Here is an 18,123-nt window from a genome sequence, read left to right as displayed (position 1 = left end):
CTCACACATCTGACGCTCAGTGTGTCATGATCTGTACATGTGAAACACCTCTTCTCAACTCAGTTCAGTGTGTGTGTGTACCTGCAGCATGAGTGCGCTGAGGGCCGTCATGAGGCTGGCGGCGCCGCTGTGTCCCAGCGGGTGTAGAGCGCCATCTTCTGTCTGCAGGGGTCGCTGCAGCGCTGCATCACACACACACACCAGCGCAGACTCATCCACATCCAAACACACCTGCACGAAACGCACACTGCACACTACACACACACACAGACAGTGTGTTCATCTCTGTCTATTAAATCTTTGACAAGTACGATCACATTCAGATCTGTGTTCTGATCCAGAGAGAGCCGTTGTCATGTATAGATATGAAACAGCTTCACAAAGAGTCTTTTCAACCACACAGTGTCATTATTTCTGTCTTACAATCGTTCAGATTATCACAGTCATACTGGGATAAAAGATTATAGTTCAGATATAAACACTGATGTCTACTGTAGAGATCAAAATAGAGCAAATCACCGTTTGAAGAGTGACTTTGATGACTTAAAATATAAAGATTGTATTGATTACATGGTTACACCAGTAGGTGGCGACAAGTGACTGTTAAAAAAATGAGTCATTGAATCATCCACTCAAGAGATTCGTTCAAAAACACTGATTCATCCAGTAATGAAACAAGTGACATACTATTTATGAATCATTCATTCAAACGGCTTTATTTAAAGCTGCTGTCCGCGATTTTTGGCCCTCTAGCGGTTAATAAACAGAACTGCATGCGTCTTGCGGAAGAACATTGTAGCCGTAGCTACTTTTCTCCATGTATGTCTATGGCGAGTCACGCAGTTACTGTAATACTCTGCGGCGGGTCCTACCAGTCCGGTCTGAAATAGTCAGAATATAAACACTTATTATAAGTGTACCATAATGATTCAGGGTAAGACAAAAACACGGTTTGGAAAATGGATTCATGTTGTATATTCTCATTATATAATTTTTGTAAATTTTTAACACAAAAAAGTTGCAGACTGCAGCTTTAATAATTCATTCTGATTAATAAAACATTTTAAAACGCTTGAGGCAATAACATTTTGTCAGAACCTCTAGTAAATTACATGTTATTTTGTTTTGTTGATCTCCATTTGAAATAATTATAAAAAAACTTTATACAAAACTCAATTTATCCAGATTTGTGCAGCTTTAGTTTTTATTTATTTTTATTTCAGTTTTAGTTATGCAAGTACATCAGGTTAAACTAAATGAAAATGAGAAGCGTTGCCTTGGCAACTACAGCTGACAAAAAGTGTATATATTTCATTTCAGTTGATGTTTATTTTATTTTCAAGTAACTGAAATGTTTTTTTTTATGGTTTAAAATAACCCTAATGCAGCACAAATACACAATCTACACAATAATGACGTGTCAAATTCAGAGAAAACAGTGTGTGAAAACTGATGTTTTAAATCAGTGTTTTTCTTTAAGTAAAATTAAAACTTAATTAAAAGAATTAATTGTTTTGTAAAAAAAAAAAAAGTTAATTAAAAAATAAACATTAACTGGTAAAAACAAAAATAAATGAAAATTAAAAATGTTCCCTTAGCAACTAATCTGAAATAAAATTAAAAACTAAACTGAAATAAAAATAAAAATATATTTTTTAAAAATAATAAATAAATATTAAAAAAATAAAAGTGACAAAAACACAACATTTCTAAAACTTCAAACTGAAATGAAAACTGAAATTATAAATATATCAAACATATTAATAAATATTATAAGTAGAATATTAATAATAATACTAAACCTACATGGTTATCAAATCCATCAAAACTTAAATGACCAAACACTGAATGTCAGTTGCAGTGTTCGTGTTCCTGTTTTGCTACAGTTAACCACAGATAACTGAGTAACTTCAACAACGCTTTCAATCAGTTAATCTGTCATGAGATTATATTACTTGAGGAATCAGATCAGTGTTTTCTTACAGAATCAAACCTGAAGGCTCAGCTCATTGAACTCTTTTACATTATTAATCTCTCTCTCTCTCTCTCGTGTGTGTGTGTGTGTGTGTCTAACCGAGCAGCAGCGCGTCCGCGTGTCTCTTGCTGAAGGCCAGTCGTCTCAGTATCTGATGGAGATCCACACTGACGCTCTTCTGCACCTGTAACACACGCGTCAGGTCAGGTGTTTAACACTGCTGCGGCACACGCCTCACCTGAGCGGGACGGGCGTCTCACCTGAGCGCTGTGTTTGTGCTGCAGGAGCATGAGGGAGGAGAGCAGGAGCAGAGAGGAGCAGTGCAGTGATGAAGATGATGAAGATGAAGAGGGAGAGGAGGATAAAACCTCCTCCAGCAGCTCCAGCAGTCTGACGTTTCCCAGCAGCAGAGACGCCGCTGGAACACACAATCATCATTAGCGCTCGATATGTAAAGCCGATATACAAATGATATCACACTATTTAATTTAAAGACATTTTTGGAATTAAATTTATATTTATTTTATTTACTTCATAATATATAATAATATTATCAGCCAATGACGAAAACTAAAAAAAAATGGCAAACATCGGCCGATATATCGGTATATATTCAGTGTGTGTGTGTGTGTGTGTTACCTCTGTCGGTGGCGTGTGATGGACACACACACAGGAAGCAGTACAGACAGTTGAACACCGACAGCAGCAGCTCAGAGTCGCTGGAGTCCATCTTTCCCACCAGATTACTGACTACAAACACACACACACACACATGTTTGAGTGATACACACACTCATAACAGCAGATACACACTCTCTGTTCTTACCGTGGTAAAGCAGTTTGAAGTCTGTATGGTTCATCTGACCGGACGAGTGACTCTGAATCACAGACAACACGTCCAGCAGCACCGACAGACCGTCTGAAACAGAGCAGAACCTCTGAACATGAGACATGAGGGCGGGGCTTGAGTTTATCACTCAGCTGCTGATTGGACAGAGAAATGAGTGAGTGTTTCATACTGGAATTGGAGGCAAAATAAAGTGAATGAAATGAAGTAAATGTTTAATGAAATAAATTATTATATATATATATATATATATATATATATATATATATATATATATATATATATATATATATATAAGCTAGTTGCCAAATCAGCATTTCTCATTTTGATGTACTAAACTAACAAAAACTAAAAATTAATAAAAACTATATAGACATAAAAAAGTAATAAAATGACAAAACACACAAAATTACTAAATCTTTAACAAAATATAAAATGAAAATCTAAAATGAAAACTAATTTATAAAAATTATAATAGTATCTAAATGATTAAAGATTAAGAAATAAAAACATTTGTGAATAAAAAAAATAATAAATATAAAAGAAATATAAATTGTATAATAAAAACAAATAAATATAAAATCCCTTAATACAGATAATTTAAAAATATATTAATAAAATAATAAATGCATAGATGAATGTTCACATAAAAATAAAATAATTTAGATAGTGCCAATACAATATAACTAAAATAACTAAAAAAATAAGTAAATATACATAATATATATATATATATATATATATATATATATATATATATATTAATATATAATACATAATAATATATATTATGTATATTTAAAAAACTAATATAAATGACAAAAAAAAACTTTCACTAAAATTAAAATGAAAATATATATAAAAAAATCAATTATTTTAATAAATAATATTTAATAAAATAATAATATCATTAGGGATGCACCATTTTAGCCGTTACCGATAACCGATAGTTATTTATATTTGAAATATATTTGAAAGCCAATAACTGATAAATTGGCCGATAAATCTAAATCAACATTTCCTATATAATGTTTGAGAGCCTGATTACAAAAACAAAAGTTTCACCATTAAAAGCCATGTCCCAATCACAGAATTATAATGTTCTCATTATAATATTTTTTACCCTATATGACAGACTTGCACTGCACATGTTACACTTAACTGTATTTTCTTTTTTGAAGTGATTTCAATCAAATTTCACCAATCACTGTTCGCCATCATGGTCAACAGTGCACTCTGCAATCTGAAGCGTCTCAACTAATAAATAATAATACTTTATGTAACGGCTTTAATATATCAGCAATCAAATTTTCTAATCAGGCCGATAACGATAACATTAAAAATGAGCATATATCGGCCGATACTGATATGGTGGCCGATATATTGTGTATCCCTGAATATGATAATAGTATATTAAATCATACTAAAATGTTTCCAGCCTGCAGTGACGTCACATCGGCATAAACACTGACAAAGATTATACAATGTTAATAGTGTTTATATTGATCTATTTATAATGTCGTGACCTGTGTGTGTTTGTCTCTGCAGGACGTTCATGAGCGCCAACCGGATCTGATCAGAGAGATCAGACGTCCTGCTGATGGAGACGCCGTCGACTGAACTCAGGAAACATCGCAACACACCGATGGCTGAGTGAGACGCTGCAGTCTCGGCTTCACATGCCACAACCTCAACACACACACACACACACACATTAAAAACCACAGCATCATATCAGACTGTATTCAATGCTCTCCCTATTATTACCTGACAGAAATTAGGAGCTTTTCTGAATTTTAATGTAGTTTTGAATGTATTTGTTTACTAAGTGTTGCTATGGTAACCAATAATATTACAATTCAGTTGGCATACATGCCAGTTTCTCTTATAACTGTGTGTGTGTGTTTCACCAGCATGTTCAACAGTGCCGCAGGGTGTGTGTGAAGCAGCTCCAGCAGCTCCCGCTCCTCCTCCTGACCCGCTTCTGTCCCGCGACAGAGACGTCCCGTCAGAGACGTCGCTCCGAAACGCTCCGATAGCTCGGGATACAGGAAGATGAAGCTCAGGACGGGGAGAGGAAGAGCGCGAGAGAAGAGCGGAGGACAGGAGGACAGAGTTTTACTGACGACGTTCACTGACACCTGCAGACAAACACACACACGGTTCAGTCAGCATTCACACTCAACGTCAATTACACATGAATTAATGTCTGTGCCGATAGCCTAGTGGGCAGCATTGTGCTTCGTGTGACGCGACCCTTCCCAATCCCGTCCCTCTCTCTCCTATCATAATAACAATGATGTGTGTTGTACGTCACCGTGTCGAGGCGAGGGCCGCCGTGATGTGTGACGGACAGCAGATAGAGGACTGAAGTCAACACAGACGCAGGAAGAGCGTCGCCGCACTGATCCTGAACACACATGATGAAGCGCAGCATGCAGGGGAACACGGCCGAGTCACACAGAAACCTGTCACATGATCATGAAGGTCATCATCTCATCTCCATCACTCAATGACATCACCACACACTCACACACACACACACACACACACACCTGTCTCCGTGCTGCAGCGACAGGTGCAACAGGTGGATGAGGCAGTACTGCGCGTTCCTGAGGGATTGTGGGATATCAGTGAGAAGAGAGGGCCAATCAGACACTCTGCAGCAGAGAGACGGCAGAGACTCCTGCAGGACACGCTTCACATCTGCTCAACACACACACACACACACACACACACACACAAACACACACAAACACACACAAACACACACACACACACACATCAGTGATTTTTACAAAAATACAATGTTCCTTTTAGGTTTGCAGAATGTTAGGAGAAACTAAAACTGAAATAAAAATGATTAAAAAGTATATAGACATCTAAAAAATAATAATAATTTGTTTAAATTAAATGACAAAAACAAAATACCTATAAAACAAAAAAAACTATACACATTTAAAAAACCAAAACATAATAAAAATGACTGAAAAAAATTATAAAAAATGAAATATAAATTAAAAACTATATAGACGTAACAAAATAACCAAAAGTGAAATAAAAATGAATGAAAATTATATAGACATTTAAAAAATAATTAATTATAAATTGAATGACGAAAGCAAAATACCTATAAAACAAAAAACTATAGACATTTAAAAAAAGCAAAACATAATAAAAATGAAATATAAATTAAAAACTACATAGACATTTTTTAAAATAATAATAACACAAACAATATAACCAAAACTGAAATAAAAATGAATGATAGTTATATAGACATATTTAAAAAATAATAATAATAATAAAATGATTAAATACTGACAAAAACAAAATACCTATAAAACAAACTAACAAAATATATATATATATATATATATATATATATATATATATATATATATATATATATATATACATTTAAAAAAATAATAAAAATGACTGGGGAAAAAAATAAAAACTGAAACATAAATTAAAAACTATACAGACATTTTTTTTAAAAAAAATAATAATAATAATACTAATAACAAACAGAATAACCAAAACTGAAATAAAAATTAATAAAAAATTACACAAACATTTTAAAAATAATAAAAATTATTAAATGACAAAACAAAATACCTATAAAACAAAATAAAACTATATTAGACATTTAAAAAATCAAAAAATAATAATCAAAATGTCAAAAGAAAATATAAATAATATAAATTATAAACTATATAGACATATTTTTAAAAACCATTTACATTTTTAAATTACAAAAAAATATTTTAAAAAAAACTAAAAAAAAAAAATTGAAGATGAAATAAAAATTAATGAAAAGTTTACTGACATATAAAATATCAATGACAAAACTAAAATTACTAAATCATTAAAATTAAAACAATAAAAATTCAAAATGATATCATGTATAACACACACACACACACACACACACACGTTACCCTGCAGGTCATCATGGGTCCAGGTGTCGGTGTTTGAGATCAGACACATGCAGAGCTTCAGGAGGAAATCACAGCAGGTCTGATTCAGAGACGCATTCCTGAAAACACACAAACACACACACACACACATCTCAAACACAAGCAGTTCAACACACCATCTCTGTGTGTGCATGCATGTTTTTGTGACATATCAGGACACAAATGTGTATAATGACATGAGTATGACATAGGTATTACAAAAAGAGGTGACTTATGAGGACATTACCCATGTTCCCACTTTTCAAAAGGCTTATAAATCAAACAGAATGAGTTTTTGTGAGAAAGTAAAAATGTTTCCTGTGATGGGTAGGTGTAGGGTTGGTGTAGGGGGATAGAAAATACGGTTTGTACAGTATAAAAACCATTACGCCCACAATTCGCAAAAACGAACATGTGTGTGTGTGTGTGTTTCACCTGTTCCCTGAACACAGCAGAGCTTTACTGTCCACAGTCAGTCTGATGAATCCAGACGCAGCTGACAAACACACACAGAGAATGAGCAGTTCTGATCATGTGACTGAACAACACAAATCACAGATGAACTGAATCAGAACAATTGGCAATGAAAATAAAGCAAGTGATTGTGATAAAAGATCACAAGCATCTGATTCTGAGAAGCTGTGACCTCTGACCCCTGGGTCGTGTCTTACCGAGCTTCTTGGAGAAGGAGGTCATGTGAGCAGGACACAGAGCAAACTGACACGACAGGACCGAGAGGAAGAGCTGCAGCGTCTGTGGAGACGAGACCCGCTCACACACGCCCTACACACACACACACACACAGATGTTAGTGTACCTGTAGAGTTCAGTGTGTGTGTGTGCGTGTGTGTGTGTGTGAGACTCACAGTGACCGCAGGGATGCAGATCGTGTCACAGCAGTGCAGCAGAAACACACACACCGACTCCAGCGTATCCTGCTGCTGCGCTGGAGCTGAACACACACCGTCTATCAGAGCCAGCTCACACACACACTCCTCCAGCAACCTACACACACACACACACACACACACACACACACACACACACATGTTCAGATGCTCTAACACAGGCCTTCCCAAACAACTGGGGTTTGAGTTCAAGCCAATAATAAATTTAAAAAAAATACAAACAAATGTCAATAAAAAAATTTATAAAACAAGACACTTGAGGCTTCTGATTATCAAGATGGCTCAGGTGTGTTTGGCCTGTCGTCTACTCTCTGTTTGGCTCGTTATGTCTTTATTTGTCTATTCTATGTACAGCACTTTTGCCAACCAAGTTTGATTTTAAATTTCTTATATATATTTTTTTTTTTAAATAAAAGTGTTGGTTTGTCACATATTAGTTTTCCTACATCTTTAAACTTTTAGACTTACAAATCGGGACCATCTTTGATAGATGAACAAATGTTTTTGATCATCACATTAAACATAACATTTAAATTGGTTCATATTTAGAGCTTCGAAGTGCTGGGAAAAGTGTGAATCACTTGAAAAGTGCTTGAAAAATAAACAAATTGAATTGAATGTTCAAATGTGAAATTAAAATAAACAATTTTAAAATCAAAATATTTAAATAATTAAATCATAATGCAAAATTAAAATAATTTAAAAATAAAAACTATCAAATAGAAAACTAATAATTAACTAAATCGAAATTAATCAATTAAACTAAAGTAATAAACAAAACACGTTTTTAAAATGAATAGGATTATAGATTAGGTAAATTAAAAAATGTACAATAATCCAAATAAAACACACAAAAAATGTATAAAATCATGCAAATTTAAAATTAAAATATTACAATTTAAAATAAAACAAATCTACATTATACACTAACTTAAATTATGAAAATGTCAAATTAAATGCAAAATCACAAAAATAAAATAAATATTAATTGAAATAAAAAAAACAATCAAAACAAAACATTTACCAAAAATGAATCAAATCACAAAAGGTAGAATTAATTTTAAAAATCATAAAACTGTTACGGATCCCTTGTTTCCCTGGACTCCATATCCCAAGATCCTCCTGTTCTCCTCACCTGCACTCACTTCCCTTGTCAGTTCCTCATCATCACGGATCACCTGCACCTGGACTCTATTGTCAGCACTCCTATATATTGCACTCACTCCCTGCACTCCTGGTCCGTTCTCTGTTGTGTTAACGTGTATGTTTGGTGTTCCTGCCTTGGTTTATTCTAGTAAAAGTATATGTATTGTGGAAATCCGTATCTGCCTCGTCTCTCTACACCAGTACCGTAACAGAAGAACGGACCACAGAACGACCGGATTTTCCACAGGAAAAAAAAAAAAAAAAAGAAAAAAAAATGGAGACTTTCACCGGCTCCCTGGATTCAGCTCCTCCAACGCCTCTCACCCTGACAGCCAGCGAACGCCTTATCGGGCTCCTGCAGGTAGGTCGTTCGCTGGAGAGGTATGTGGAGGAGTTCGTAGAGCTCGCTTATGTGTCTGACTGGCCTGAAGCAGTTTTGATCTCCCTGTTTCTGGATGGACTAGATGATGACACCATCCGTTTTAGTGAACCCGATTATCGTTTCTCCTTAAGCGAAACCATAAATTCCATTTTATGGTTAAATGATTCCAAATTTATCGTGGATTGGGTTCAGGATGGGTGTCTGTCTCTAGTCCATCCAGAGACACGGTTGGCCGGGCCAGTCAGTCAACCTCCGGCTTCCTCCGCATACCTTTCCAGCGAACTCCCTGCCTGCCCCATGCTGGACCCACATGCCTCTACTGGGCCCAGTAAGCGGAGGAGGAGGAGGAAAGCGGCTCCAGTATCTCCAGAGCCCGCTCCAGTATCTCCAGAGCCCGCTCCAGTATCTCCAGAGCCCGCTCCAGTGTCTCCAGAGCCCGCTCCAGTGTCTCCAGAGCCCGCTCCAGTGTCTCCAGAGCCCGCTCCAGTGTCTCCAGAGCCCGCTCCAGTATCTCCAGAGCCCGCTCCAGTATCTCCAGAGCCCGCTCCAGTGTCTCCAGAGCCCGCTCCAGTGTCTCCAGAGCCCGCTCCAGTGTCTCCAGAGCCCGCTCCAGTATCTCCAGAGCCCGCTCCAGTGTCTCCAGAGCCCGCTCCAGTGTCTCCAGAGCCCGCTCCAGTGTCTCCAGAGCCTGCTCCAGTCTCTTCAGAGCCCGCTCCAGTATCTCCAGAGCACGCTCCAGTATCTCCAGAGCCCGCTCCAGTATCTCCAGAGCCCGCTCCAGTATCCCCAGAGCCAGTTCCAGTATCTCCAGAGCCCGCTCCAGTCTCTCCAGAGCCTGCCGCTCCATCCCTGTGCGAGCTGCCAGATGATGCGGCCTGGCTAATAGACTTTTTCTCTGAGCCAAGTTCTCCAGTCTCCGCCGAGCCAAGTTCTCCAGTCTCCGCCGAGCCAAGTTCTCCAGTCTCCGCAGAGCCAAGTTCTCCAGTCTCCGCAGAGCCAAGTTCTCCAGTCTCCGCAGAGCCAAGTTCTCCAGTCTCCGCAGAGCCAAGTTCTCCAGTCTCCGCAGAGCCAAGTTCTCCAGTCTCCGCAGAGCCAAGTTCTCCAGTCTCCGCAGAGCCAAGTTCTCCAGTCTCCGCAGAGCCAAGTTCTCCAGTCTCCGCAGAGCCAAGTTCTCCAGTCTCCGCAGAGCCAAGTTCTCCAGTCTCCGCAGAGCCAAGTTCTCCAGTCTCCGCCGCAGAGCCAAGTTCTCCAGTCTCCGCCGCCGAGCAAGCAGCGCCAGTCTCCGCCGCCGAGCAAGCAGCGCCAGTCTCCGCCGCCGAGCAAGCAGCGCCAGTCTCCGCCGCCGAGCAAGCAGCGCCAGTCTCCGCCGCCGAGCAAGCAGCGCCAGTCTCCGCCGCCGAGCAAGCAGCGCCAGTCTCCGCCGCCGAGCAAGCAGCGCCAGTCTCCGCCGCCGAGCAAGCAGCGCCAGTCTCCGCCTCCGAGCCCTCAGCTCCAGCCGCCGCCGAGCCCTCAGCTCCAGCCGCCGCCGAGCCAGCCGCTCCTACTATGAACTGTGTGTTTGTATCCTCCAACCCAAAGACTGTTTTCCCTCCCTGCCTCCCTCTCCCGCCTCCTTCCATTTGTCTCTACACGTCACCTCCACCTCAAGCCCCCTCGCCCAGATCTCCACCTCGGACCTCTGGGCGATTACCTACACCCTGGCTCCAACCTCCCTCGTCTCCACCGTTGCCCATCAGTCCTCCAGCCTCACAAGTCTCCATCCTGCCCCCGTTCACACCTTGGTCCCTCGTCAGCCTGCCCTCCCCTCTGGACTGCACTCCTCCGTCTCCGCTCCGTCCCTCCGTCCCTCGTTTCCAGTTGGCTTCCTCACTCCCCCTGGTGTTCACTCTGTTGTCTGTCGTCTGTGTTCAACTGCGGCCTTCTGGAGCCCCGGCTGCGCTTCGGTCGGTGGAGCCGCTGGTTCCGCCATCTCCCGCCGGTCCTTCAGCGCCGCCTGGGCTCGGCGACAATTCGGCTTCGGCTCCTGACCCGCCATGGCGGCCCGCTGCACCTGACCCGCCATGTCTGCCCGCTGCACCTGACCCGCCATGTCTGCCCGCTACATGTCTGCCCGCTGCACCTGACCCGCCATGGCTGCCCGCTGCACCTGACCTGCCATGGCTGCCCACGGTTCCTGATCCGCCATGGCTGCCCACGGCTCCTGACCCGCCATGGCTGCCCACGGCTCCTGACCCGCCATGGCTGCCCACGGCTCCTGACCCGCCATGGTGTTTGAGCCTGCCCTGGAGACCTCCACTCCAGTCTACTCCTCCCCTTGCTCCGGTTTGAGGTCTCCAGGGCGCCCGCCCCCTCCCGGTTGTTACATCTACGGCGCGAGGACGCGCCTACCGGGAGGGGGAGGTACTGTTACGGATCCCTTGTTTCCCTGGACTCCATATCCCAAGATCCTCCTGTTCTCCTCACCTGCACTCACTTCCCTTGTCAGTTCCTCATCATCACGGATCACCTGCACCTGGACTCTATTGTCAGCACTCCTATATATTGCACTCACTCCCTGCACTCCTGGTCCGTTCTCTGTTGTGTTAACGTGTATGTTTGGTGTTCCTGCCTTGGTTTATTCTAGTAAAAGTATATGTATTGTGGAAATCCGTATCTGCCTCGTCTCTCTACACCAGTACCGTAACAAAAACAACAACATAAAAATCAATCACAGATTAAATTGTCATTTTAAAATAAACAAATCAATATAAAACTAAACATTTAATCATAAAAATGTTAAATTAAATAATTTAAAAAAGCAGTCAAAATGAAAAAACTGAAAAAAAATTATGTATTGAATATTAAAATAATATTAACATTAGAAAACCATAAATGTGAATGTGTTGATAAAATATTAACTTCAAATCTCAGGGGAACTTCAAATAAAATATTTTAGTTAAAAATAGATGTGTGAATGGCTTGATCTCACGCATGACGTCTGCTGTCAGAGAGTGTGTGTGTGTGTGTGTGTGTGTGTGTGAGTGACTGACCGACAGGCGGCATCGAAGCATGTGAGCGTCTGCAGTAACACTCCTGCTGCTGACACTGACTCAGGACCAGAGCAGCTCTCCTGAACACACACACACACACACGTATGAGTGGATCAGACTCGTCACATGACTACTGCTCAGAACACACACTCACTCTGCACTTGGACATCACGGCCTCCACGACTCTCCTGACGTCTGAGTACTGAACCGGACTGGACTGATGATTCGGCCTGTGAAGTCCCACACGTGTGACAGTGAGTGTTTGTTGTGCACTACAGATGATATCATGAATGCATATGTGTGTGTGTGTGTGTGTGTGTGTGTGTGTGTGTGTGTGTGTGTGTGACCTGAGCAGGACGGCGGCGGCTCGTACCGCACACATGGACACCTGCAGACAGGAAGTGGCCACAGCCTCCATGATGACATCACACACAGCTGTGAACTCAGAGGCGGTCGGGAACAGACGCACGGCTGCAGGCTGCCTGCACACACACACACACACACACACACACACACATATAAATGTCATCACTGATTAAAACTGAAATGAATATGGTCAATCCAGAGCAGACATGTTTAACTGCTGTAGCTCATCCACACTGTGTGCATGAAACAGACGGTGACGGCGCCAGAACCAGAATTGAGTAGTGCTGAGAGGATTTTGAATCATAAAATTACTATTGTTTTGCATTGATAAGTGCAGTTACTAATAATATCGCATGTTCATTTCTTGGAAATGTGCATTTGGCAGAAAAGCACTGAACTTGAGTTGAGATGCAGATAAAATGAACTTTTATTAACAACAAAATAAGATTTGTAGGGAAATATTTAAATATTCTACTTATTAAATGTATTAAATGCACCATTATTCTTCTGTAGTATCATGTTGAACTGACCTGAGAGCTTCAGTGATTATAAAAGGAACGATCTTTACTTGCTTTCTGTGTAATTCACTACACATTATAATGCATTACATCTTTTCATAAATAACTGTTAAAATGCATTATAATTTGAAGTTTATGAAACTGCAACTAAAAATACTGTTTATAATGCATTATACATAAAAGGCTTTAAGTGTTGTGGCTTTTGTTTTTCATGAGACTTTTCCTACTTCAAACTTCAGTACAAAAAGTGTCAAACTTGATCGCTTGACAATTTAAAATTTTCATAAATAGGAAATGTTCATTACATATTTTAAATATAAATGTTTAAGCAAAACATCTGAAAAAATATATACTATGGTGTGGAAATGACTAATAAGTCAACAAGGTTGCTCCTCTGCTGCCATTCTACAGGTTACAGTGGTAATTTCATATCTTTTTTTTTTTTTTTTTTTTTAAATAAAAGTGTTGGTTTGCCACGTGTTAGTTTTCCTACATCTTTAAACTTTTAGACTTACAAATCGGGAGCATCTTTGATAGATGAACAAATAATGTTTTTGGTCATCACATTAAAAATAACATTTAAATTGGTTAATATTTAGAGCTTTGAAGCGCTGGAAAAAGTGTGAATCACTTGAAAAGCGCTTGAATTTCACTCTCAAAAAGGTAGTACGAACCCTGAGAGAAATAATGTAAAAACATTGTGACTATTTCTGCCACAATACCATGGTTACAGTTAAGCATCACTACATTAAGACCTATGATGAATGTTGGTGATTTGTGAAGTGAAAAGCCTTCCTTCTAGCCTCCTGGTTTCCGGTGCCACTTCACCACTGTTTGCCCAATCTGATATCTGCAATGGTTCAAATGAAACCACGCTTCACGTTTGAGTAAAATTGTTCGTGAGCTCAGAACCAGTTTGCAGATCAAATATGAATCGTGGTTTCATTTGAACCATTGCAGCTCTTGTCAGCTGTGCAATGTGGCGGTGGCACCAGTACGACCCCTAATAAAATTTAGTCATGCCGGCAGGAAAAAAAGTCACAAAATGCAACCATTTGGTCACAGTCTGGAGTTCTGAGTCTAATAAAAACAACAGAAGTCAGAGGAAAGACAAAAGCAAACGTGTGATGTTTGACCTGTCCAAAATGGCCGACAGCAGCTCCAGTCCTTGTTTCTGCACCTCAGTGTTGGACTTTCCCAGAGTGTCTTTCAGACAGCGCACTAACGGCTCCATACCTCAAACACACACACATTTACACTTACACTTGTGAAGAGTGATGAATTCTGATTAGTGCTAAAGTATAAAGAACAGCCTTTAATGGCGGTCAAGTTTTGCTCATAATCTGGTGTTTGATGAATCGAGAGGAATGAGTTTAAGGACAGCAGCAGATGGATCTCACCGTAGACGGCGTGACACTGCGAGAAGAAGAGAGGATCTTCGGACAGCAGCAGCAAACAGCTGAAGACGGACCACAGCAACACGTCACTGCAGCCGCTGCTCATCACCTCCAGCAGAAACTCTTACACACACACACACACACACACACACATTCATATTCATATGCTGTACTGTTTGTATGTGTGTGAATGAATGAAAGACACTCCGACATCAGCGTGTGTGATGTTACGTCTTATGTATGTCTTTTGGAAGTGTTTGTTGTTGATGTCACAGGCGGATGTGGCGGTTAGTGAAGCATCTCACCGGGTAGATCGGCCTGAATGAAGGCGGCAGTGAAGCGTCGAGGAGCGTGAATCAGTACGGCACACACACAGCGCACAGACACCACCTGAAGAGAGTCCTGAGCGCTCAACAACAAGCTACAACACACACACACAAACACACATTTAAATCAACATCAGTATTACTTCATAGACACTTAACACGCTTTTTTTATTGCCCTATCACATGTTTTAGTGTGGACTAAAGCATGTGCTGTTAAGTTTTTTTATTTGTGTGTGTGTGTGTGTGTGTGTTCAGACCTTCTTCAGGATGAGCGGCAGTGGTTGATACGGCAGCGGATCTTCAGTGCCGTCCTGCAGATTCATCAACACACACACCACCTCTGAGTACTGACACATCTGCTTCACAACACCTGTGCAGTTAACAGCATTAGTTCAGAGACCTGTTTTCTTGTTCTGTACCTGATTGATGTATATTCAAATGATTCACATATCAAATCAAATCTGAATCAAATAGCAAGCTTGTGAATCTACGAATCAAATCGTGAAATGTGTGTCCTAGTCCTTAGCTAAACATGCTCATAAACCGGCCAAATCATGTTCATATTCCCATGTAATGATGAACACAGGGTATCTCACCCAGGCAGTTGACGGTGAGCGCAGTGGTGTGTGTGTTTGAGAGCGTGTGCAGCAGTAACACACACATGCGCTGACGGAGCGTGTCTGGAAGCATCTGGATGGCAGCGGCAGAGCTCCAGATCCTCAACAACACGTAACACACGGCGACCTTCACCTCCTCATCTGAGAGCAGCAGAGCGGCACACACACACTCCAGCACACGCGCTGCACACACACACACACACACACACACACACACGATAACACCAGCATGAATGAATAAAGCTGCATTTAAAAAACCAATCAGAATTAAGGTGCTTTCTAATAATTCAATCATTCAAATTAAATTTAAATAAAACTTCTTTATTAATAATAAATAATTAAAATTGATTTTAAAATAAAATACAATAAAAATATTTGTAATAAAATTAAAATCATTAAAATATACCATTAAAAATAAATCAAAATGATTTTCTAATATTATTAAAATTTAAATCAATAATTAAAAATAAAAAAATATCAAAATAGAATGTTTCAATATTTAAATCAATGAAATAAATTATTTAAAAATAAAGAAACCTAAATGCATTTTTCTTATATTATTAAATAATTAAAGTAATTGAAAAGAATTAAACAATCAAAATAAAACGTTCTATTAATATTAAAATGATTAAAATAAATAATTTTAAAATAAAAACAATATTTTTTTAATATTTGTAAATCATTGAAATAATTAAAAATAAAACAATAAAAATAAAACTTCCTAATATTATTAAAACATTTAAATTAAAAATAAAAACAATCAAAATAAAATGTTCTAATATCAAATTCATTAAAATAAATCATTTTAAAATAAAAATCTAAATAAATCTTTCTAAAATTATTAAATAATTATTTTTTTATATATATTAAAACTTTCTAATAATATTAAAATCATTAAAATAAATAATTTTAAAATAAAAACAATCAAAATAAAACAAATAATTTAAGCATTAAATTAAGTAAATACAACATTTTTTAAAAAAATAATCAGAATAAAACCTACTAATATTAAATATTAGATAATATAAGTAATATTATTTTTTTTAATAAAACAATAATAATTATATCATTAACTTTTAAATAAATCTTTTTAGAAGACAAATAATCAAAATAAAACACTTACAAAATATTTTACTTATCTGCATGTAATTAACTGACACCAGAGAACCGTTATCATGTGAATATGTTATTAAATTATTCTTAAATATATTGTGTTAATATTTTAGCAGTAAATGATGCATCAAATGTGAATGTGTTCATCAGACAGTCTTACGGCGGCTGGACGTCAGTGTTTGGCTCAGAGCAGGATGAGCGTCCAGCAGTTTCCCCAAAAACGTCAAGGAAGACAAAGACGCTTTCAGACCGCTGACATCCATCCACTGAGAGACACAGACATAATCACACATGGGTAACAATCACACGGACTGAACTAGTGTGTGTGTGTGTGTGTGTGTGAGTGTGTGTGTGTGTGTGTGTGTTCACACCCGCGAGTGGATCTGGTCCAGGATGAAGAGCAGAAGCCCTTGATTCGGGACGTCCAGCGTCATCTGAAGCAGAACTGAAACACACTTTTCAATCTCATAGACGCCACAGACCTCAAAACATGATCATTCTTGAGCAAAAGCTGCTAAAGTGACCCTCTTTTTACACATTTCCAGGGTGAACAGGAGACGACAACAAATATGATTTTGTATTCCTATCATTTGCTCCAGTAGCTCAAGAAAAAAACCACGACTTTCCAAAAGAGGAAAAAACTATGGAGAGATTGATTGAAATAACAGAGAGCACATGTTACAAATGTACCCTGTACAGTCTGATCCAGCAGGGTTGAATCCACAGCGTTGAACAGCGTTCCTGAAACATAAAAGTTATATTCTTAAGTAAAATATGTTTCTCTTTATCAGTGGTTCATATAAAAGATTATCATGAACAAAACACATGGTCATACACCTTATTTTCCACAATAATCCAAAAAGCCAATGAAAAATCTAATATACACAAGAGATTTTGTAAATTACACATATTTTACAATAAAAAAAAGTAGTAGTTGATTAATCAAACCCTTCAAATCAGATAAAACAAGCCCAAAGAATGAATAAAACATTCTTTCTTACTCAGCAATGATGAGATGAAGTTTATTCTTCGTTCCTCTTCGCAATACAGCAGCTCCCGAACCGCGGCCACGCGCATCACGGCCACGAGCGCCGCGCGCTTGCGCACCGCCTGAGGGAACGTCAATCGTGAGCTTCCACACGGCGGCGCTCGGTGATGGTGTTTTTCATTTTACATTTATCCAAATATTACTGTTCTTACCGATACATCCGATCTGTCCATCATCTCCACAACGCAAGCGACGCAAATGCCGCCGCGCTCCCACCGCGGCCCGTGACCGTCGTGAATCCTATCACAGATTACGTCTGAACTCGACATTTTTGACGTTATGCGACACGAAATTGACTTATGTGATTATTCTGAATGAGATTTATAGATTAAAAGACTAAATTCAAATCTCAAATTTGAATTACAGACTGGCTGCGCGAGGTCGAGCACGTCGGCGAGAGTCACTGACCAATCAAAGCAAGATCACGAGACCCATTAACCAATCAAATCCAACAATGGGAAAATACGTTAAACGGGTTTCAAACGACAG

General features: G+C 39.1%; 1 protein-coding gene and 1 pseudogene across 1 annotated transcript; both read right to left on the bottom strand.

Moving 5' to 3' along the window:
• LOC125278694 overlaps nucleotides 1-18,123 on the bottom strand; it is a 368,525-nt pseudogene that overhangs the window by 256,070 nt on the left and 94,332 nt on the right.
• Nucleotides 38-18,083, bottom strand: LOC125246257 (meiosis inhibitor protein 1-like). Its single transcript, XM_048157189.1, has 26 exons — nucleotides 17,787-18,083; nucleotides 17,588-17,696; nucleotides 17,277-17,327; nucleotides 16,958-17,031; nucleotides 16,747-16,852; nucleotides 15,453-15,656; nucleotides 15,114-15,226; nucleotides 14,836-14,920; nucleotides 14,534-14,653; nucleotides 14,270-14,369; nucleotides 12,597-12,731; nucleotides 12,404-12,479; nucleotides 12,250-12,329; nucleotides 7,651-7,789; nucleotides 7,456-7,567; nucleotides 7,220-7,280; nucleotides 6,767-6,864; nucleotides 5,378-5,528; nucleotides 5,140-5,290; nucleotides 4,733-4,963; nucleotides 4,349-4,511; nucleotides 2,802-2,894; nucleotides 2,615-2,725; nucleotides 2,236-2,393; nucleotides 2,075-2,159; nucleotides 38-254 (listed from the first exon to the last, which is right to left on the bottom strand). Exons 1-26 carry the CDS (start codon nucleotides 17,901-17,903, stop codon nucleotides 55-57), a joined length of 3,123 nt encoding a protein of 1,040 aa, XP_048013146.1. The 5' UTR covers nucleotides 17,904-18,083; the 3' UTR covers nucleotides 38-54.

The sequence above is a fragment of the Megalobrama amblycephala genome, linkage group LG1 (genome assembly GCF_018812025.1).
Source record: "Megalobrama amblycephala isolate DHTTF-2021 linkage group LG1, ASM1881202v1, whole genome shotgun sequence".
Taxonomy (NCBI): Eukaryota; Metazoa; Chordata; class Actinopteri; order Cypriniformes; family Xenocyprididae; genus Megalobrama; species Megalobrama amblycephala.
The sequence above is the reverse complement of the archived record's forward strand: the minus strand, read 5'-3'. Positions and strand labels throughout refer to the sequence as shown.

What these genes read in the sequence shown, in the direction of transcription:
- LOC125246257 (XM_048157189.1), bottom strand. Translation starts at nt 17,903, where the DNA reads ATGTCGAGTTCAGACGTAATCTGTGATAGGATTCACGACGGTCACGGG. An exon ending in GCTGGATCAGACTGTACAGG is followed by an intron (nt 17,032 to 17,276) that starts GTACATTTGTAA and finishes AGTGTGTTTCAG; the next exon opens with TTCTGCTTCAGATGACGCTG. An exon ending in GCAGAGACAAACACACACAG is followed by an intron (nt 2,895 to 4,348) that starts GTCACGACATTA and finishes GCTCTGTTTCAG; the next exon opens with ACGGTCTGTCGGTGCTGCTG.